The 22082-nt window shown below is 37.2% G+C and overlaps 1 protein-coding gene across 1 annotated transcript in view; it reads right to left on the reverse strand.

Annotated features, from left to right (window-relative positions):
* The window catches only part of nbeab (neurobeachin b), a 408640-nt gene that overhangs the window by 228651 nt on the left and 157907 nt on the right, over positions 1–22082 (reverse strand). The window contains exons 14-22 of the mRNA XM_060888097.1: positions 20098–20177; positions 16391–16453; positions 13359–13456; positions 12831–12923; positions 10980–11088; positions 10775–10856; positions 8804–8927; positions 7753–7945; positions 6329–7285 (exon numbers count right to left, since the gene is read on the reverse strand). Of these exons, the coding sequence (XP_060744080.1) occupies positions 6329–7285; positions 7753–7945; positions 8804–8927; positions 10775–10856; positions 10980–11088; positions 12831–12923; positions 13359–13456; positions 16391–16453; positions 20098–20177 (1799 nt within the window). The remainder of the gene's footprint in view (positions 1–6328; positions 7286–7752; positions 7946–8803; positions 8928–10774; positions 10857–10979; positions 11089–12830; positions 12924–13358; positions 13457–16390; positions 16454–20097; positions 20178–22082) is intronic.

Here is a 22082-nt window from a genome sequence, read left to right on the forward strand (position 1 = left end):
ATAAATAACACCGCTATTTAAAAACAAAATAATCTGAGGCTTGTAATCATCTCGTTTCTCTTTAATTTAAGATAAAGCTTTGACACAAGCCTTTATTAAATATTTATATTCAGTTTATAAATGTGTCATAAAGGCTTTATGTAGCTATCATTCCCCTTAGTTGATGATTTAGTAACAGCTTACTTAAGGGCAGTGTTTATAACATAAACACTCGTCATCTACATACGATTTTCAAAATAACTGACGTAAAGCAGCATAAATAATAAAATTCTGTTTCCAGAAAGTTTCAACTGCTATAAAGCATCATGACACCTGATTTGGTTAGTCAGTGGGCTTCTGGTATAAATGTCAGCGATATCTTTAAGTTAAAAGGCATCATTGCAATCTTAAACCTTTGGACCAGTACACTGGCGATCTGTTAGCAGAATGGGAATGGACTTGTGTGACATTTTTAATCAGTGTAATGAAATGAATGATTTTCTGTCTGTGAGTCTGATCTATAATGAGTCAGGACTCTGTTGGCTTTCAGTGTGAGACGTGTGATTGTCCCTCTGTTAATAACCTTACACAGAATTTTAGTGGTTGAAAATAAACAACTTCATTTGGGTTTTTTTTTTTTTAAACTTTTCTCCAAAAATATTGTTCCTAGTATTCTAGATAAAAACAGATATACTTATGAAACACTACAAATTCTTAAAGCCCTGAATGTCAAAGTTTCATATGAGCTTCATATTAACACCCACTGTGAAGTGAGACATGACAAAAACTTTCAATACTGAACATGGACACAATAAAAACAGGATGAAACTCCATTTCTTGGCCAGAAAGATATAAACTTACAGAATGTTAGTGATTGAAGATAACACCTTCAAATTTTACATGCTTATGAACAGGCACTTGAGGCATCTTAAAAAAAATGAACAATAAATAAATAAAAAATGGGAGGCACGGTGGCTTAGTGGTTAGCACGTTTGCCTCACACCTCCAGGGTTGGGGGTTCGATTCCCGCCTCCGCCTTGTGTGTGTGGAGTTTGCATGTTCTCCCCGTGCCTCGGGGGTTTCCTCCGGGTACTCCGGTTTCCTCCCCCGGTCCAAAGACATGCATGGTAGGTTGATTGGCATCTCTGGAAAATTGTCTGTAGTGTGTGATTGCGTGAGTGAATGAGAGTGTGTGTGTGTGCCCTGCGATGGGTTGGCACTCCGTCCAGGGTGTATCCTGCCTTGATGCCCGTGACCCGAGGTAGTTCGGATAAGCGGTAGAAAATGAGTGAGTGAGTGAGTGAGTAAATAAATAATTAAATAAATAAATAAATAATAAAGTTTTTTTTTAAACCTTTAGTGAATGTATTGCCCCTAGCATAGGCAATTTTATAAAGAAAAAATAAAAGAAATGAAATATTTATGAAAAATAAATAAATCCTTGAGATAAATCCTTGACATGACAACAAAACTTGACTTTGTCATTGTCTTTGACATTTAACAAAATGAATAAATAACTCATCTCACTCTCACTCATTTTCTACCGCTTATCCGAACTACCTCGGGTCACGGGGAGCCTGTGCCTATCTCAGGCGTCATGGGGCATCAAGGCAGGATACACCCTGGACGGAGTGCCAACCCATCGCAGGGCACACACACACACACTCTCATTCACTCACGCAATCACACACTACGGACAATTTTCCAGAGATGACAATCAACCTACCATGCATGTCTTTGGACGGGGGGAGGAAACCGGAGTACCCGGAGGAAACCCCCGAGGCACGGGGAGAACATGCAAACTCCACACACACAAGGCGGAGGCGGGAATCGAACCCCCAACCCTGGAGGTGTGAGGCGAACGTGCTAACCACTAAGCCACTGTGCCCCCCCATGAATAAATAAATAAATAAATAAATAAATAAAGCAGAGCTTATAAATGCTAATACTTGTTGGAATAAGACTAAAGGTCAGTGCATATCAGATACCATGCATGGCTTATTCAGGTATCATGCAGCTTTATGAACAGCAAAAAAAAAAAAATAACCTTAGCTTTTTATTTCTAAGGATCCAAACAGAAGCATATGGAGGTCAGCTTCATGATGGAAAGTCATGTTTCTGTACATTTCACTTAAGAGTCCACTGGGGACTGTTGTGTAGCAGTGTGGAGAAACACTCCTACTGTCTGGATAAACTCATTTAATCTACTGCACCCAGAACCATCTAAACCACTCAAATGAAATGACAACACTCAAAGACAAATAATAAACGAGAAAGCCTCCATTCACTTAAAGCCAACCAGTCAAAGCCTCTATCAGAATACACTAGAAATCTGATACATTTGCCTGATGTAATTACCCAGTGTGACTTCATCTCATTTTATACAACTGAGGAACTGAAGGTTAAGGGCTTTGCTTATAATCACACCCTCCGGTGTCACCAAAATGAGGATGAGGTTCACTTTTGAGTCTGGTTCCTCTCAAGGTTTCTTCCTCTTCCATCCAAGGTAGTTTTACCTCACCACAGTCACCTCAGACTTGTTCATTATATTCATGTTCTGTAAAGCTGCTTTGAGACAATGTCCATTGTCTCCAGAAATAAAATTGAATTGAATTAAATTGTTCAGGGGCCCAGCAGTGGCAGCTTATGGACCTGGGATTCAAACTTGCCACCTTCTGATCAGTAGTCCAACATGTAAACCACTAGGCTACTGCATTTTGATTACCAGTATACTGAACGTTACTCCTGTATTCTTCTATATAAGCGCTCCTTGTTCATCTCAGTAAATTACGAAAAGTTTTGCTCTTCTATCACTCTGCATAGTTCATGGTAGTGTTAATTTCGTCACCTATTTTTAATTTAGTCTTAGTCTTAGTCTTGTGCCAAATGTCCTTGTTAGTTTTAGTCATATTTAGTCATTCACATATCTTTTTTTGTTAGTCAAGTTTTAGTCGAATAAAAGTCTCGTCATTTTAGTCTAGTTTTAGTCAAAAGAAAACTCAAGGTATCTTAGTCAAGTTTTAGTCGAATAAAAGTCTTTTAATTTTAGTCTAGTTTTAGTCAAAAAATTGTAGTCTTTTTTTTTTAAATAACACATTATTACTGAGATTATTACTGATAAATATTTCAGTAAAGAAAGTGTTTCACATACTGTATGTTTCACTCGAACTTGACTGCACATCACATTTTTTACTTTATTGATACTGCTTTTAATCGTAATGCAAAGACCGGTCATCGGGACATAAGCTGTCATGTACAATAAAAAGCCTGCGCAGTGACAGGAAATATAATTTAACACAAAAAGCTGCCTAGACCGGGGTGGATTTGCGCTCGGACGAATTGTTTCTACGCACACACTAAACAGCGCGAAGCCGCGAACTCGTTGTGAATATTTTAAAGGCGTAACAGCTGAGGAAAAAGCAGAGACAATTGTAGACGAAAAATGTAGAGAGATTTTATCTCAGTTTTTATTTTATACAAAACATTTTCGTCTCGTCTTTTTCCGTCAACAATAACGCATGTTAATTTAGTCTTAGTCAGCGTTTTTGGACAGTGGTGCAGTCTTGTCATCGTCTTGTCTTAGTCATGAAAAAAAAGGTTGTTGACGAATATATTTCGTCTCGTCTCGTCTGACGAAATTAACACTAGTTCGTGGGGAACCTCTTTACCGAATTCAACTCAGAGAAAGTAGCTGCAGCACGGCTCAGGCTTCTATAGGATTTTGTGTCACAAAGGCAGACGTTTTCTATGGGAATTTATTCCAGAAAAGGCAAAGAAATTAAGAACAGTTCAAGTTAATAGGAACAAAAAGTAAACTAGATGTAGAAAACAATCCAACAGATGACAGGCAAAGAACAGGATCAAAAATACACAGGTCAATCAAGCTGAGAACCAAGATCTAAACAGGATAGGAAGGATCATAGAACAGAGAACATGCAAACATCCAACAAGTGTGTTAGAGCTTGGTAATGCCACGAACAAGAAAGACATGAGATATGAAAGATGGTAACTATAAGGCGGCTACTGGGAGTGAAGAGTCCGTGGTGGCTATGTTTGTAAGCAGAAGATCATGCTGTGATAAAAGCAGAGATCATGCTGTGACAATCAGAAATATATATCAATATGTCAATTTTAACACTTTATTAAACAATATATATCAATACGTTCTATCATACACCAAGTTGATAAAAAGACCTATATGGTGAGTACAGTATATGAAAATGTGAAAGACCTGATGTCTTGAGTGTGAAGATATCAATGGTTGCTAGGAAGCAATATATATATATATATATATATATATATATATATATATATATATATATATATATATATATATATTTATGTATATATTTTTTTTATTTTATTTATAGATTTGTAATAAATGTGCAAATCTGTCACTGTGGATTTCTATTCGAGAAGACAGACTCAAACCATCATAATCATAAATAAATGCTCATAAATAAATAAAAGTATCATTTACTAGAAAAAATTAGCAGAAAAAACTAGCAGACAGAAGAATTGTGATAATAGGTGATTGCAGGCAAGTGAGCAATTAATACTTCTAAAAGGATGTCTAAAAAGGATGTCTAAAAATTCAAATCCTTTAGTCATTTTTCTGTCAGTTTTATTTTTCCCAGCTTTGATTTGCCCCTTGTTTGCTTCTGTATCCTCGGCCTTTTGATGGATGCTATTGGTTTCTGTATTGATTCTATTAGTCCTGACCTTTTCCCTCAGTTTCCAACTGCCCTTTTGCCTGCTGTTTTGTCTGTGTTTGTTCTGTTAAACTCCGTTTTCACTTAGAAACTGCCATCGTCTCTGTTAAATTTGTTGCAGCCTGCCAAGAATTGTGTATACAAATTAACCCACTTTTCTAACCTTGAAAACCAAAAAAAGCTAAAAATGGCTTTATAACCCCCACACCCACACTGTTAGAGCTGTTTCTCTCAGAGAGCTGGTTGACCTTTTTTCACTGGCTAAGTGACAGAGAGCAGCACATGTTTATCACATTAACACAGAATAATAACACATATTTTACATTTAGCAGACACCCTTATCCAGAGCGACTTACATTTTTTATCTCATTTTATACAACTGAGCATTAAGGGCCTCGCACAGGGGCCCAGCAGCGGCAGCCTGGTTGACATGGGAATCAAACTCACAACCTTCCGTCTGGTAGTCTTAACCACTAGGCTACCACATGTATAACACATAACACAAAGTAGCTAACCTTAGGAATAAAAACTCACCCCAGAAAAATGCTAATTTGAATGTGTGAATATAAATGTGCTAACTAATATGTGGAGTTAGCAAGCATGTTGTCTGTGATTCAAAAATGATAATTGTGTAAATACTGTCATGTGCACATAACAGGAGAAAACAACATTTGAATGAGGCTGAGGACTGTACTGATCGACTCTTGGAAGAGTATAATGAAATCAGCAATTAAATGTGGTGGTGAGACACACTTTAACACATAAATTGCGTTAGTTATAAAACAACAAAAGAAAAGGAGAAAAGAAAACGCAAGAAGGAGCCTTTGTCACATATACTGTACATTACAGCATATATTCATTCATTCATATTCTACCGCTTATCCGAACTACCTCGGGTCACGGGGAGCCTGTGCCTATCTCAGGCGTCATCGGGCATCAAGGCAGGATACACCCTGGACGGAGTGCCAACCCATCACAGGGCACACACACACTCTCATTCTCTCACGCAATCACACACTATGGACAATTTTTCCAGAGATGCCAATCAACCTACCATGCATGTCTTTGGACCGGAGGAGGAACCCCCGAGGCACTGGGAGAACATGCAAACTCCACACACACAAGGTGGAGGCGGGAATCGAACCCCCAACCCTGGAGGTGTGAGGCGAACGTGCTAACCACTAAGCCACCGTGCCCCCCTACATTACAACATAATGGAATTATTTCCTTTGAATATCCCAGTTTAGGAAGTTGCATGATCAGCCATGATATAGCATACTGGGAGCAGAGAATGTTAAGAGCCTCTCTCAGGGGCCCGACAGTGGCAACTTGTGCAGTGCCAATATCGACACAAAGCCCAGAGTTTACCTGTTAGAGGCAAAAATGCAACAAACCTTGCCTGAATGTCCACTTTGTTCAAGTAAACATACTAACAATTCAGTTTGAGCCAATTCCTCTGAAATTTCTTTCAACCATTATAGGTTATACCCAAGACTATATAGTGAGGGAATATGGCTAGTACAAACCACAAGACACTAAAGACCCAGGTTTATCCAACTTTTTCTACAACTATATCTGCACTCAGAAATAAACAGGTTTCAACAAGCACAAAGACTGAAAACTAAAATTAGAATTACCTGTGTGGTGGTAGTGGTCTGAATCTTCTTGATCTCCTTCTCCTTGCTGTCATCAGACCTTTCTGTGTCTGAGGTGGCACTGGAGGCATCTCCAGTGCTCTTACCTACAGAAGCTTCTACTTCTGGAGGTATGGTCACAGCCTGTTCATTATTCTTGGGTGCACTTTCTCCCTGACACGAGGAACCGAAAGTCCCCAATTCAGCCTGGAGTTTGAAGCAGTCCTCAAGAGCTGCTGAGGTGGAGCTTACTTCTGATCCACTGGCCATATGTGCCAACAAACCCAAGTCACTGGTGCTGGTGCGGACTTGGTGGTGCCCACTTGCGAGAGGCAAGGGTTCAGATGGTGCAATTTTTGGTAGAAGGTTCTCAGATGCGCCAGTGCCCACTGCTGCAAAGAGAAAAGTGCTACCGCTCGGCACAGCGTCTTTGTCCTCAGCTAGACTGATCAGAGGTCCTGAATTCTTGTGATCTAAGTCAGATTTAGAAACCAAGACATTGTTCACATTATTGTTAAGCTTCTCTACAGCAGCTGAGTAGACGTTGTCCAAAAGGGAATCGACTTCTACCAGGCTCCCGCTATCTGTTGCTCCCATGGTTTCCATGTCATCCAGCTTCACCTCCGTAGCCTCCACTTTTTCAGCCTTGATGTCCACAAGCAGCTCATGAACTTCAACCTGCACACCTGACACTGTGCTCTCTAAGTTGGTTCCCTTGGCTTCAGAGAGAAGGCTGCGTGAGGGGTCGGTAGTCTCAGAGTCGTCCACCTCGCTCTCAGGGGTCTGTGTTTGAGAATGGTCATCAAGCTCCAGGGTACCCTTGATGGAGGATGGTTGGGCAGAGAGGCCAGAAATAGTACTGACTAGACCTTTCTTTCCCTTTTTGATATTTTCCTCCTCTTGACGCTGGTATTCCTCATACATCTTGGCTAAGTACACCTTATGGGCCTCATATGTCACCTGGTAGTTGAAAAGGCAACAACAAGCAATAGTGAGAGTCAATAATCAGGTAACAGTTTGTTGCCCACATTCTGCCTTCGCTCTTCATGCACCATCCTTCTGGAGATGGATCCATCATCACCCATTTCACAAGGAAAACAAAAAACTTCGGTTGTACAGACAATAGATTAGACGTTTAACCTCTGACCTAAGATGCTTAGTCTGTCATGGTTGTCAACAGTTTAAATTATCCTAAGAGGGAGGACATGATAATTCTGAAAGGGAATCATCACCAAGTTCTTCAAAAGGGCTTGAAGAAATGGTTTTCTGTCTCAATAACCATTGACAACATCTTCAGATTTTGCAATAAACTTTCCATCCAGCAGAGGATGCAAAGTTGGGGTTAATAAATAATAATAATAATAATAATAATAATAATAATAATAATAATAATAATAATAATAATAATAATAATAATAATGACTTACTTTGGAGTGGGCTATAGACAGAGTGTCCACCCATACACGCCATCCACCCCATTCATGCTTGATGGCATGGTAGAGCAGAATGCGGAAGATGTTGTAGACCATCTCTGTAATTTTCTGCTCCTCAGAGTTTTTTGGGTTAATGTAGCCTAATGAGAACATCCAGTCTTGCCACACCGAGCACTGGAGCAGACAACTATGACAAGGAACATGAGACTCATTAAGACATCTCCTTGAACAGTTCTAAGGAAACCTTCTTCATACTTCTACATACACTGTAAGGGTTTGCCATGAGGGACAATGCCAGGAATCCATTAATGTGATTGGTGTATAGTAATCACATGATAGGGAAAAAAGTTGAATCATTAGACATGAATAACTCATCATTTATAAGAACAATAAGTTGGTTTGTGTTTTTTGATCCACGTCCTTCGAAAGGTCGTACAAAGGCTAAATAAAATATATTCTGTCTGCTTGGAAAATGGCTTTGGTTTGGTTGGAAGTCTAGGCCATTACAAGTTGATAAAATCTCAGTCATCCACATCTAAAGCTGGCAGCGTTAAACGATTCTTCATGTATCTGTCAGTTGGTTTGTGAGGACGCTCTTGGGAAGCACAGAGGTGTTGGACGGGAACCGTTGGAGTGGAAAGTGCCCGAGCGTTATTTCAGAATTGCTGTCTCTCATTTTAATGACAGAATTGATGAAGTGTCATGATAATAGCCTTCACTGCTGTCACCGTGTGACTGATGGACCACTTGACACTTGACAGTGAAAAGGACACTAAACTAGACACAGCTGTCACAAGGATAAGCATTGCCTTTGACATACCCATGAATATGTGTGTGTGTGTTTGTTTGTGTGTGTGTTTCGGAATACACAATCTGCTTTAAGGAAAACATGCTGCAAATGCAAGGATGATTTAACATCACGGGGGAGGTTTAAATATAGAACGTCGAGGGAGAATACCATCCCAATCGCTCTATTTCTTTGTTCAATTCATCAGGTGGCTAATTGTTGCTGTTGGTGGCAGGGGAGGAAGGAGCTGAACCTCACCGTCTGTTCTCTCGGCTGTTGCTGAACAGTTTGATCATGTCGGAGAGAAAGAGTCGGCGCACCTCCATCAGCTCAGCGCTGGGTGTCGAGTTCTTCAGCAGCGTGGCCACCACCTTTAGGATCACTGAGACACAGCCAATGTTAACACTGGAGCGAAAACTTAATGATGGGTACACAAGGTGCATGTACAAATACTGTAAATAATTCAGGGCTTTCTGATATCTATGTATACAACAGCAGAGCGTCTTACTTTCTGATATAAATATGTTATTTGGTAAAGCTTTACTTTGCTGTAGTAGAACCAACAAGTGAAAGCAAACTAGTAAAGCAGGCTAACCTAGCTAGCATAACATAGCATGTACATCCAGACCATTCTTATATCATGTCTTTGAGCAGAGGTTTTATCAAAATGATCTTTTTTTTAAATTATTATTATTATCACAAACACTGTTGTAGTGTATATAAAGCTACATAAATCATACAGTAAAGATCTGATGAATTACATGATGGATGACATAAACCAAACCAGTATCACAACTGTACATCCAAGTTATAGCGACACATAAATCTAGTTACATAGATATGTCATAAGGTTGCTATAATTATCTGCATCCATGTTATGATATATAATAAAGTAAAATCTCAAATCGGGGGGGCACGGTGGCTTAGTGGTTAGCACGTTCGCCTCACACCTCCAGGGTTGGGGGTTCGATTCCCGCCTCCACCTTGTGTGTGTGGAGTTTGCATGTTCTCCCCGTGCCTCGGGGGTTTCCTCAGGGTACTCCGGTTTCCTCCCCCGGTCCAAAGACATGCATGGTAGGTTGATTGGCATCTCTGGAAAATTGTCCGTAGTGTGTGAGTGCGTGAGTGAATGAGAGTGTGTGTGTGCCCTGCGATGGGTTGGCACTCCGTCCAGGGTGTATCCTGCCTTGATGCCCGATGACGCCTGAGATAGGCACAGGCTCCCTGTGACCCGAGGTAGTTCGGATAAGCGGTAGAAGATGAATGAATGAGAGAGAATCTCAAATCAAGTCAGCAGCAGCTCTGGCTATTGCACCAGCTACTAAGGAAATAGCTGCTGGTTATAGCTGCTATTAGCATATTAAAAAATCTTGCATTTGTCTGGACATTTCACAACAATAGATAAATAGCTAAAAGCGATGACGATGACACGTTATTAATTATGTCAGTAATTAACTAATAAAGTGAAAATTGCAATTCTTGGCAAATCGCTTTTATATACAAGAACTAAATCATTTTAGGACATGCTTATGTAAGAAAAGAAAAAGATTCTCCACTTAATGATGGTGCCAGTAAATTCCCCAAGCTTCGGGTCACAATGCTTTAAATAAAAAAAAATCAATGAGTGATGAGAAATTTGTATGTTTATGTAGGTTTATTTTCATGAACAGATTATCAGTCCTTCCAGGATTTCGCGAAGATTTTGCAAATGCTGAAACAAACACATAGTCAAACCAACTCTGTGATATTCATGGGAACTTGTGTTGTTTTTTTTTTTTTAATGACCACAGCTTTTCTGTAGGTTTGTGTGATGTCATCACTACACACATTCAGTCAAAGCCCTTTTCCATTCACATTAGTCGAACATGAGTACAGATCCTATAGAAAGTCATTAGATACAATATGTCTTTAGTTCTAAGAGTTTAAAAGAATTGCACCAATTTGCGTAGTTTTCAAAAAAAAAAAAAAAAAAAAAGTTGCATTACAAATTAAAAAAAAAGCCACATCATCAAGCATTTTTGTTCACAAAAATTACAAATAAAATCTGTGAAATCCTGGACAAACCGAATTATAGAAATGTATTTCTAGGTGTTACCCAAACACTAATTTATAATACTAATATACTAATATACTTCTTGCATTACATTAGATTTCCTGAAAACTATACAAAGAGTTTATTTCTATTTAGTTTGATTTTGACCAAATTGAGACAAATGAAATTACTCTTACTTGGGTTCTGGATCTTCACACTAGAGTCCGGTTCGGGGTGCGGTTTGTGAACCACCTGTGTACACACTTGCTCTGTCAGGATCTAAAACAAGAAGAGATTCAGGAAAATATAAAACTGAAATAAAAGTGACTGCTGATTGAGACTGTTGGTAGATATACAGTATGCACTTGAATACGAGGTGAAGAAGATGCCGAGACGCTTTACCTCATAAAGCGTGTTGTAGGTTGTTACTGACACGGTGCTTGCGTGCAGCATGAGTCTTTCTCCCAGAAGTGTGAAAAGACTGTGCGTGTGCATGATTTCCACCTTTCTCCTACAGAAACAAACACACACTGTCTCTTGCTGTGTTAAGCCAACAGAAACAGGCTGAGATAGCAATCGAATGCAGTGTCAGGTAACATCGTTTTTTTTTTTTTTTCTTCGCAGGCGACACGAACTAACAAATCAGCTCCCGTCTCTACACGCTGCTTAGAGACTCGTGCGGGGAAAAGGACCAGCGTTCGCTCCGACAAAGCATCCAAAAAAATCCCATCATTCAGGCGTGCCAGCAGAATAGTATATCAGAATGCAGCAGTGCCTACAGGCGCAGTGGGACAGATCAGACTAATGGCTGGTGCTGCTCAGCTTGCCACCTCAGCACTGAATACACTCCAGAGTCTTCAAAACACAACAGCAGTACTTACTTATTGATAGCTATGCAAATGGAGATGATTTATACAGGCTGTCAGCTCACTCTGGTGCAGCCTCGCACTATAAGGCCACTATATCGCTAGTTTTAAAGCTTAACTACGGCTAATGATGGATTTCAGGACGCGGGAGGAAATTTCATTTCGTAGGTATATTTAACTCCTCTAAGACACAGCTGAAAAGAACCATAAAAGAATATTAGTGATCTGACGCTGTTATTATAAATAGTTCCCAAAGCAGGGAGTAAACACTCGCGCTCGCGGTCGTAAGATGCTGGCTATGTTTACGAGCATCTTAATCACGAGTGAAGCAGCCAGTCTGCAGTGGGTGGTTGTTGTTAATGTGCAAGGAGTAATTGAGTCAATTATACTGTTGACGAAGGGGGTAATATTTAAATAAGGGATTAACACATGCTATTTCGTTCCATTAAATTATAGACAACACACTGGAGTCTTCCAAAAAACACAACAATAAAGGAAACTTATTTGTGTATTTGTTTGGTTTTATTTATTCTTTTGTATGATTATTGATTATTTCATTATTTGAGTGTGTACGGCTTGTTCAAAAAGAAAGTTAAACCACGTTTGTTTGTTTGCTTGTTTGTTTATCCATCAGGAACACAAGCCACAAATGTACTACACTCTTTTTGTTTATTTGTATATTTGTTTAGTTTGGTTGCTTGATTAATGAATTATTTGTTTATATAAAGATAGTTAAAAAAAAAAAAAAATTAAACCACTATTTATTCTTCTATATACCAGTTTGTTTGTGAGTTTGTTGGTTTGTCTTTCTTTCATTCATTCATTCATTCATTCATTCATTCATTCATCAATTTATGGAAGGCTCTTTATTGTTTTGTTTTAATTAATTAATTAATTCATTCATTCTTAATAAGCTATCTAATAAACTCACACACTCACTCACACACACACGCACTCACACACTCACTCATCCATTTCCCTTAAGTTAATTGTTTAAATTCATTCATTCGTCCGTCCGTTCGTTCATGGAAGGCTCATTATTGTGTTGTTTTCATTCATTCATTCATTCTTGATAAGCTATTTGTTTTAATTAATTAATTTATTCACTCATTTACTGACTCACTCACTCATGTATTCATCTATCTATCTATCTATCTATCTATCTATCTATCTATCTATCTATCTATCTATCTACAGTATCTATCTATCTATCTATCTATCTATCTATCTATCTATCTATCTATCTATCTATCTATCTATCCATCCATTCATCCATCTTACAATTTAGTGAGCAATTAGGAAATTATTAGATTAAAAAAAACTATTATACACTAGATTGCAATTTGTAGAAATTTCTTTCAGTAAAATACATATGAGGTTTACTCACTTGTGTCCAAGGTGCTTGAGGAAGTATCCCAACACCTTCAGCGCCTGCACTCGAATGCTCTCACTCTTAGATGCCAGCAGCTTGTAGACCACTCTGAACAAACACAGCATTAGCATGAAGAGAACACAAGGGAAATGCATGTGGTTAAGCAGAGCTGGGGATTTGTGATAAAGTGTTTCTGTGATTCTGTGTGAAACACAAGCAGAGGGTCACCTGTGTGAAAGCTGTCAGATGAGATGAAAGAAATGGCAAAATAGAGAAAAGGTGCATAATGACACAAAATTGTTTCCTAACAGCAATATCAAGCAATAGTGTGTGAACGCCAACACCTCCCTAGGGAAATAACTTCATCAAATCCATTCACATTCCATTTCCCAGGCACATGGAGGAAAAGCTTGATGCTGTTTGTCAGGAACAGAATAAATATGGAAATATGTGAACATTCTTATGGAGATGAAGGTGAATAATTCATGCTTGGTGAAGAAGCCCTTCATGGTCCGAGAAAGGATTAAAGGCAGTTTAACTCACCGGATGCCGTTCCTCTGGTCGAAGGCTGGGATCATTGATGTAGGATGTTCTGACATCAGAGCCACGAGCAGCTGCAGCACGTCGTGAAGGTTCTCGTCCTACACATGTGCAGAGTGCAGGATTAGTATGGTAGTAATATTGAATGTAGAAATTACTAGTAGCATTACTATTAGCCACTGTAGTAGTAAAACTGGTTAGTATTAACCACCTACCCTTACTACTACAATTGTACTATCCATGCAGTACCACTACTACTACTAGCAGCACTACTAGCACTACACTGATGCAATTCCCTGCTGCAACACCAGGGGGCGTTCCAGCTGGGGTTTGTTTGTTCTGTATGTGTTTATGTTTTGCGCTCACATGTGTGTTTGTGTGGGGGTGGGTTAGTGAGGGGGTCGGGGTCGGAGTAGCTTAATGGTTAAGGTGTTTGACTGCCGATTAGAAGGTTGCAAGCTCAAATCCTGGGTCCACCAAACTGCCACTGCTGAGACCCTGAATAGGGCCTTAACCAATAATTGCTCAGTTTTATATATAAAAAAGAAAGTCACTTAGGATAAAGGCATCAACCAAGTTCCTTAAAATGTAAATGTTTGCCACGTTAACCCGTTTCCGCCTCTGCACACCAGTCCCGTATGTTTCAATTACTAATTACCTCCCCAATTTACCCTAATTGTCTTGCGTATGTTGAGTATTTGTCGTTGAGTGTTTCCTGCTGTTCCCTTTTTTATGTCTTTGGTTTTGTGTCTTGTTTTGTATTTTAGTCATAGTTTTTCCCTAATGTTTTTCTGTGTCTGTTATTTTGTTATTTTTTTTAAACCCCTGTCTGTCGTCTATCGCTGCATATGAGTCTGGATTTTGCCCCTGCCTACTGTAAGTCACCCTTTTTGGACGAGTACTTCTACAGCTACTATTATATACGATACTATTGTTAGTACTATTACTAATCCAGATCCTTTCTATCTGCATTAACAATTTGGAACATTTTTTGTTATTCCATACGTACTTCCATATATACTTATGTATTATATAAATACTTATGAACTATAATAGAATAATATAATAATATGCACTATGAGTACTAGTAACAGTACAGGTATTACTAGTAATAGCAGTAGTAGTAATAATAAAAACAGAAAGTCGTAGTATGGCATAATTAAAAGCAACTGTATAGTAGGTATAGTACAAGTAGAAGAATTGCAATAATAGCAGTAGCAGTAATAATAGTACAGTAATAGTGTTAATATTAAAGTAGAAGGGGTTAATAGTTGTGGTTAGTAGTATTGGTTAACAGCAGCATTATTAGGTGCAGTAGTAGTAATACTAGCATTACATCATTAGGAGAAAAGACATTAAATCACAGCACAGTGGAATTATTTTCTTTGCATATCACAACTTTAGAAGTCAAAGCAAAGGGTAACTTTGATACAGCACCCCTAGAGCAAAGAGGATTATAAGGGCCTTGTTCAAGGGCCCAACGATGGCAGCTTGTCAGTGCTGGGGCCACCACTGCCCTTTAGTAGAAGTATTAGTACTAGTAATAGTAGTAGAAATATAAGTGGCAATACAATATTATTATTATTATTAGTAGTAGTAGTAGTAGTAGTAGTAGTAGTAGTAGTAGTAGTAGTAGTAACAGTAGCAGGAATAGTGGAAGAAGCAATATTTAATAATAGAAATACAGCATTAATCTCAGATTAACTGATTTATTCTTAGACTTAGATTTAAATAGAATTATTGCAGAATTAATACAGAGAAAAAAACGTCTTTTATTTAACGCATACATTAACATAAACAGAACACAGACCTCAGAGTTAATGCACCAACCGATTCCGTAATGAACACTCGCTTGACTATGATAATATATTCCAGATAATTAAGTCACACCAATGTGTCTGAATGGGGTTTTAAAATTCACACAGCATTTACATTAATATCAACATTTAGCATCACGCGTCACGTCATAGCTGAATTAAAGATCGTTTACTTGGATTTTGTCACAGATGGAAGAAACCTTTTTCTTCCCATTTGTGGAAAATTAAATGTTAATTAAATCAGAACAAATGCTGAAAAAAAAAAACATTAATTAATTCCTTTAATTAAAGATCATTTGAGGTAATCTATGAGTAGAAAGATTATAATGGGGGAAATATACAGGAATGCAGGAATGCGGTAGAGGAAATTTTTCTCACTGTATCAGGGAGAAAGTGAAATATTCCCACTCTTTTTCCTCCTGACTTAATAGTTAATGAAGCGGAAAAGTTTTTGTCTGTGTATATTTCAGTATTGTAAATAGCAGAATTTTTTTTTACTTTGCGAAACTGAAAATGTTTTTAACCACAGTTTCGAATCCAAAAGTTACCTGTAAGTTTTAATAAAAAAAAAAAAAAAAAAAAAAAAAAATATTAAAATTAAAATTGTTTTAATTAAAAATTATTTTCATCGTAATGAATTCACTTTACGTGCTGTTGTTTTGGCTTTGCCTCGTCTCCGCCCTTCTGCCTCGTCTCCGCCCCGTCCTATGATTGTTACGTTAACTGACGTAAAACCTTCTTCTTCTGCGTAAAACCTTCGATGACTCTGTCTAGTCATTTCCTCTTATCTCTTTATCTTAGAAATCATTTCTTTTTGTTTATTTTTTTTTCTTAAGCTGTGCTTCCTGCATTTTTTTCCCCTGGTTACACTTCCTGGTATTAGTCACATACTCAATCCTACACAGTTGGACATGCGGTAAAATGCTTTTTTACAAATGTATGTGGTTTATACATTTTAAATTAAAGAGTCAAAATAAAAATAGAGCCAAAATAGTATTAGTTGAATAAAACAGAATATAAATAAATAAATAAAAAATTATTTATATTTTTATATTAAAATAAAACAAATACAGAATATGGATAAGAGCTGTATATAAACATGGTAATAGGAATGAACGAATTAATAAACGAACGAACAAACAATTTTCAAATTGCTTCTTGTAACATTGAGGATATTCTTTGCTGCCCATATCTGAAACTTGTCCTGATCGGACTCACCTCATTCATAGTCAGCAAATAGTTCTGTATGCTTTGTAGTTCGTCTTCCTTCACTCCACGATCCTGTTGAATGAGATGAATTAGAAACGATGAATTAGAAATCGATTTATTTATGAGGAGCCCGCCCGCCCGTCCTTTTCTGGGTGACACGAGACAGTTAGCTGATAAATCATGACACTATACAGATGTAGAAGAGTAAAGTCAAACATTAGTGTGGTACGAGCAGATTGTGAAAACCCGACTGAAAACCTTGCTTTCACAGTATGACCCAGTCGAGAACTTTGGAAAGATGGTGGTACACAGATTTCTCTTTGCATCATTTTTATTCTTATGCTGTTAGTTTTTTTGTTACTCGGCTAGTGTTCGTGGGTCTGGTCGACCCGCTGCATTTTTAAGTTTTTAATTCAACACAATCAAAAATTTGATGTTAAAATACTCTTTTGTGTTTTTAATAAAACGTAATAAAAAAAAAAATCTAATTTAATCAAGTTATGAGTGGAACAAAATCAACAAATTTACAAGGAAGCAAAGTTTTTCAAAACTACTGATGTTTATGAGTATGGGTCCCACAAACCCGAACACCATACAAGGGTTAAATATAAAATGAGCTTTTGTATTAAGATCAGTTTTCATCCCACATTTAGTAAAGAACCCCTTGAGATATCACTTTTAATGAGCAAATATGAACAAGTTTTCTTATCAATAACTTTCAATTTCATTTATTTGTATAGAATTTTTAACAATGGCCATTGTCTCAAAGCAGATTTACAGAACATAAGAAATATAGTACAAAAAGTTCAAGATTAATATAAGACTTATATATAAATGTGTTTGTATTTATCCCTAACAATCAAGTCTGAGGCAACTGTTAGATGGAAGGGAAAGAAACCTTGAGAGAAACCAGACTCTGAAGGGTGTGATTATAAATTTATATAACATGTTAGCTGTGCAAAAAATAATTTATCTAGCTCTTCTTTTATATACCAAATTCAAAGACTAGTTTATGCTGTGTTCTGAGCTGGGATGAGCGTCTTTATGATTACAGAATCAGTTCCTCAGAGGTCTAAATCATCAATCATGTATCCAACTGAGAGAATCTACTGAAAATTCACAAATTTTCCTAAACGGAAACTGGCACTTTCAGAGGAGATTTTTTCACATGATCAGTCATTCGATCGTCTCTAGCAGGAATATGGCTGAAAAGTGTGGATTAAGAAGTGCAGTGATTAGATCTAGTGCCCGAAGGCTGATCTGTGACAAGGCCAGTGTCTAGTACTTTACTGAAATGTGCACCTACAGTTCTCACTGTGGAGTCTTGGCATCCTCAGGGGTCTGTGTTACTGAAGTCGATATTTCTGTGTGCTTTCTGTGATTTTGTAATCTAAGCTAATATTGTACAGTGATGGAAAGCAACAATTATGAAAATTATTATGGCTATAAATAACCAAAACAAAGTATATGACGTTTTTTTTTTGTTTTTTTTTACCAAGTGTGCACGGTGTACTCTTAAAAATAAAGACAAATCTTTATGGTACCATATTTACCAAAGGATACTTATTTTGTACATTTAAATATTTTAGATAATATAATAAAAGATAATAAGCCAGAGACAAAGTATTACCATTTATTTATTTATTTATTTATTTATTTATTTATTTATTTATTGGAGGGGGATGATAATAAAATAAAATAAAAACATTGTAATTTACAATTAATTCAATATAAATAATGTATTTATATAGTAAAGTAAAGTATTAATATATTACTTTTATTGCTAACTATTAATATATAGTATTAATAGTTTATATTAAATAAATCTGTAGGTTATTTGTTTTAACAGTTAAAGGATCACTGACTAAAAAGTAATTAATTACTTAATTAATAATAGCAATTATTATTATTATTATTATTATTATTATTATTATTATTATTATTATTATTATTATTATTATTATTTTATATTAGTTTTGTTAAGGTGGCAGCCCTCTCCTAGCTCAGCTCTTATTTTACTGATCATTATCAGTTCGTAAATCTAAATGGTGTCTTCTCTATGCATACTAAGGTTATGTTCGGTGCTCCAAGGTTCTGTTTTAGGCCCACTGAGTTTCTCCATAAATATGCTACCCCTTAGTGCAATCATTCATAAACATGGTATTAACATCCACTGTTATACTGATGACACACAGCTATATGTTTGAGCTACAGTAAGTCAGATGAGACACACCATCTTATTGTGTAAAGGACATTAGACTGTTGATGTCTACTAACTTCCTCCTGCATACTGTACATCTGACAAGAAAGAAATGCTTGTACTAGGAACACAGGCAGACAGAAGTAAGCTTTCTGATCCCAGACTAACTCTGGATGGTCTTTTTTTTCTTCATGTGCAGCAGTAAAATACCTTGGTGTGATTATTGACTGCTGATTTGAAGCTGAGGTAGATAATATCACTAGGGTAGCTTTCTTTCATCTCAGAAGTATTGCAAAGATAAGAAATATGATGTCAGAACATGATTCAGAGAGACTAGTTCATGCTTTTGTTACCTCTAGGTTGGATTATTGTAATGCTTTACTGTCTGGATGTTCCAGTAGGAGCATAAACAAGCTTTAGTTAGTCCAGAACACAGCAGCTAGAGTCCTAACTAGATCCAGAAGATATGAGCACATCATTGCTATCTTATCCATGCTGCATCGGCTCCCAGTTAAATTTCACATTGATTATAAAATACTATTACTAACCTATACAGCATTGAATGGTCTTACGCCACAATACCTGAGCGATCTTCTGGGGTTTTTTTTATGATCTGTCACGCTTACTATGATCCATAGGTACAGGCTATTTGGTAGTACCTCAAATACAAAAGGCTAAAGCAGGGCTTTTTCTTACAGAGACCCACAGTTATGGAACAGCCTTCTAATTAGTGTTCGGGACTCAGACTGTGTCAGTGTTGAAGTCCAGGCTAAAAAAACACATTTGTTCAGTTTTTAATGAATAGTTTGTTTTTTTTTTAGGTAAAGGAGCAGATCTGGAGGACTCATGAACTGAGATGTTTGGATGCTGTCACCTTACCACCCTCACTCGCTCATTCGCTCAGGTTTGCTGATTGTAAAGTGGTGGGATGCTTTATGTCCCAGGAAGCCCTCATGTATGTGTCACCTTCTGCCTCTCGCTTTTAGTTATGCTTTCATAGCTAGTCTTGCCGGAGTCACTCCTGCACTTAGCAAATAACGTACATTGTCTTTAACCATCATATGATTATAATCATACCTAATATTCCTCTCTTTCTCACTGTTAAGCCTTACGTGCCACTCCTGGGCTGCAGTGTTCTGAGTTCCCAGTGACCCATGAGATTGCTGTGGATAGAACCACTTGAAGACTATCACAGCTTCTTTGAACTGCCTTTTGTGTCAGTCAGTTTTGTGCTCGGGTCTTCATCGGTGAACATTTGAAGACTTCGGCAAGAATGAATTAGTGTTAAGTCTGTAATGAACTCAGAAATGACGCTGAGCTATTAGTTCCTCAGGAGCTCTTGGGTACACAATTCCACTGTTTTAGAAACATAAACATCAAGTTTCTGTCTGAAATCTGTCTTGTCCTTTCACATTTTTTGAAGCTCAGAGAAGTAGAGGATTGAAGAAGCACAACAACAAGATGTCCTACTTGAAGAAATTATGCTTACTGAGAGAAAAGCGAACCCTGAGCTTACCTTCAGGATGAGCTGCTTGAGGAAGAGTAGCATGAAGGCCCTCAGTGAGATGATCTCCTTTTGAGAAGGACGTGGTCCATCTGTAAACACAGAAAAAGCACCGACTCAAATGGGGCAGGAAACAGGCTTATGTTTCATTCATATTCCAGCTGAGATGCTTTCACAGTGCTGTCTGGTACTCAGAGTACCCACAATCCTGACAGGTCCTCATTAATGCCAATATCACTGTCAATATCTGTCTAAATATCTGCTCCAAAACTGCACACAATTCAGAATAAATTACATTTCCTAGTCCTTCCATTCGTTTCCAAACATACAGCTTGGAATAAAATAGTGATACTGATATTATAGTACATCACGGTAAAAAAACAAGAATGCCTGAGAATCTGCAATACATCTAGTTGTGTTTTGTCATAAAACATGGTGCAACGTGCAGAGACGGATGACACTCGGATCTCCACCGTTAGCTCGATCACCCACATTAGCAGAACAGACACAAACGCAGGGATTCAGTATGTGTGATGCTTTTATTTAACAAAACAAATACTAATACTAAATACTAGTGCAGAAGCTGAGATGAAGTTCCCTTTAACTCCACTTACAAAACCTGTTTAAAAAAGTTTTAAAGACCAGAAAATTTCATAAACGTTCATAATCTTTTGTAATACATTTTCAAAAGATTTTGTTTCCTGCCAAAATCCATCATAAAGCATAAAAAAAACAGAGGAACCTAGAGAAATTCAACACAGACCTGAAACCTGAGCTCATGATCGATCCCATGACCCTGGATCTGTGACGTGTCGACATCATACCATCGTATCAGATTATCTAAATTAAGAGAGATGGTGCGGTGTAACATGAAGGCGAATATATCGACGAAGCAACAGATGAATCGAAAAATCTGAATGACTGAGAGTTAAGAGCTGGACACAAGAGCTGGCTCTTTCATTTCAGTGCTCTCTTCAAATATTATGCTTTATTTTTCTTCCTAATTATGTTTATGTGTGTGTTAGAGAGAAATAGAGAGAGAGAGAGAGAGAGAGAGAGAGAGAGAGAGAGAGAGAGAGAGAGAGAGAGAGAGAAGAGAAGAGAAGAAAAGAGAAGATGAGATTGGAAGCTGTCAAATCTAATAACCGAAGCCAAAGGAGTGATCAATACAATGTCAGTTGTATTCATTAAACAGAGTGAGGCATCAAAAAAGTTCTAAGTTTATGCTTATACAATACACTTAAAACATTTCAGAGGGTTTTCACTTATACACAGTGACCTGCTAGGGTTCAGAAAGAACCTTTCGTTAATCCAGAGTACAAACTGTATGTATATCTCTCGAAATATTCTATAGATATTTAAACACTGAGGTAATAAACACTAACACTGGGATGCTGTGATACAATCTCAACAAACTCACAGCAGGGTTATTTTACTGTTAATGCCCCAAGATAATTTATCTAAGCACAGCATGTCCTGAAAGGGTTCACTTCTAATCTGATTGGACGAGCAGTGTTCCAAAAGTGATCTTATATAGACTTTATATTTATTCACTGTACATATGTTTACATAGATATATATTTATATATATATACATATACATATGTTTACATATACATATGTTTACACATATATATATATATATATATGTATATATATATATATATATATATATATATATATATATATATATATATATATACATATATATATATATATATATATATATATATATATATGTAAACATATGTACAGTGAATAAATTGCTACCCCTAATAAATTGCACAATTGCTACACTTTGCACTTCTGGTAGATGCCAAACTGCATTTCGTTGCTGTGTACCTATAATACGCAATGACAATAAAGTTGTATCTATCTATCTATCTATCTATCTATCTATCTATCTATCTATCTATCTATCTATCCTATAACGACACGGTGTGTGACGTCTCAGTGTGTAACACTCGTGTGTTTCGCCACATAAAGTTCCATTTCCT

Source organism: Tachysurus vachellii, chromosome 15 (assembly GCF_030014155.1).
Source record: "Tachysurus vachellii isolate PV-2020 chromosome 15, HZAU_Pvac_v1, whole genome shotgun sequence".
Taxonomy (NCBI): Eukaryota; Metazoa; Chordata; class Actinopteri; order Siluriformes; family Bagridae; genus Tachysurus; species Tachysurus vachellii.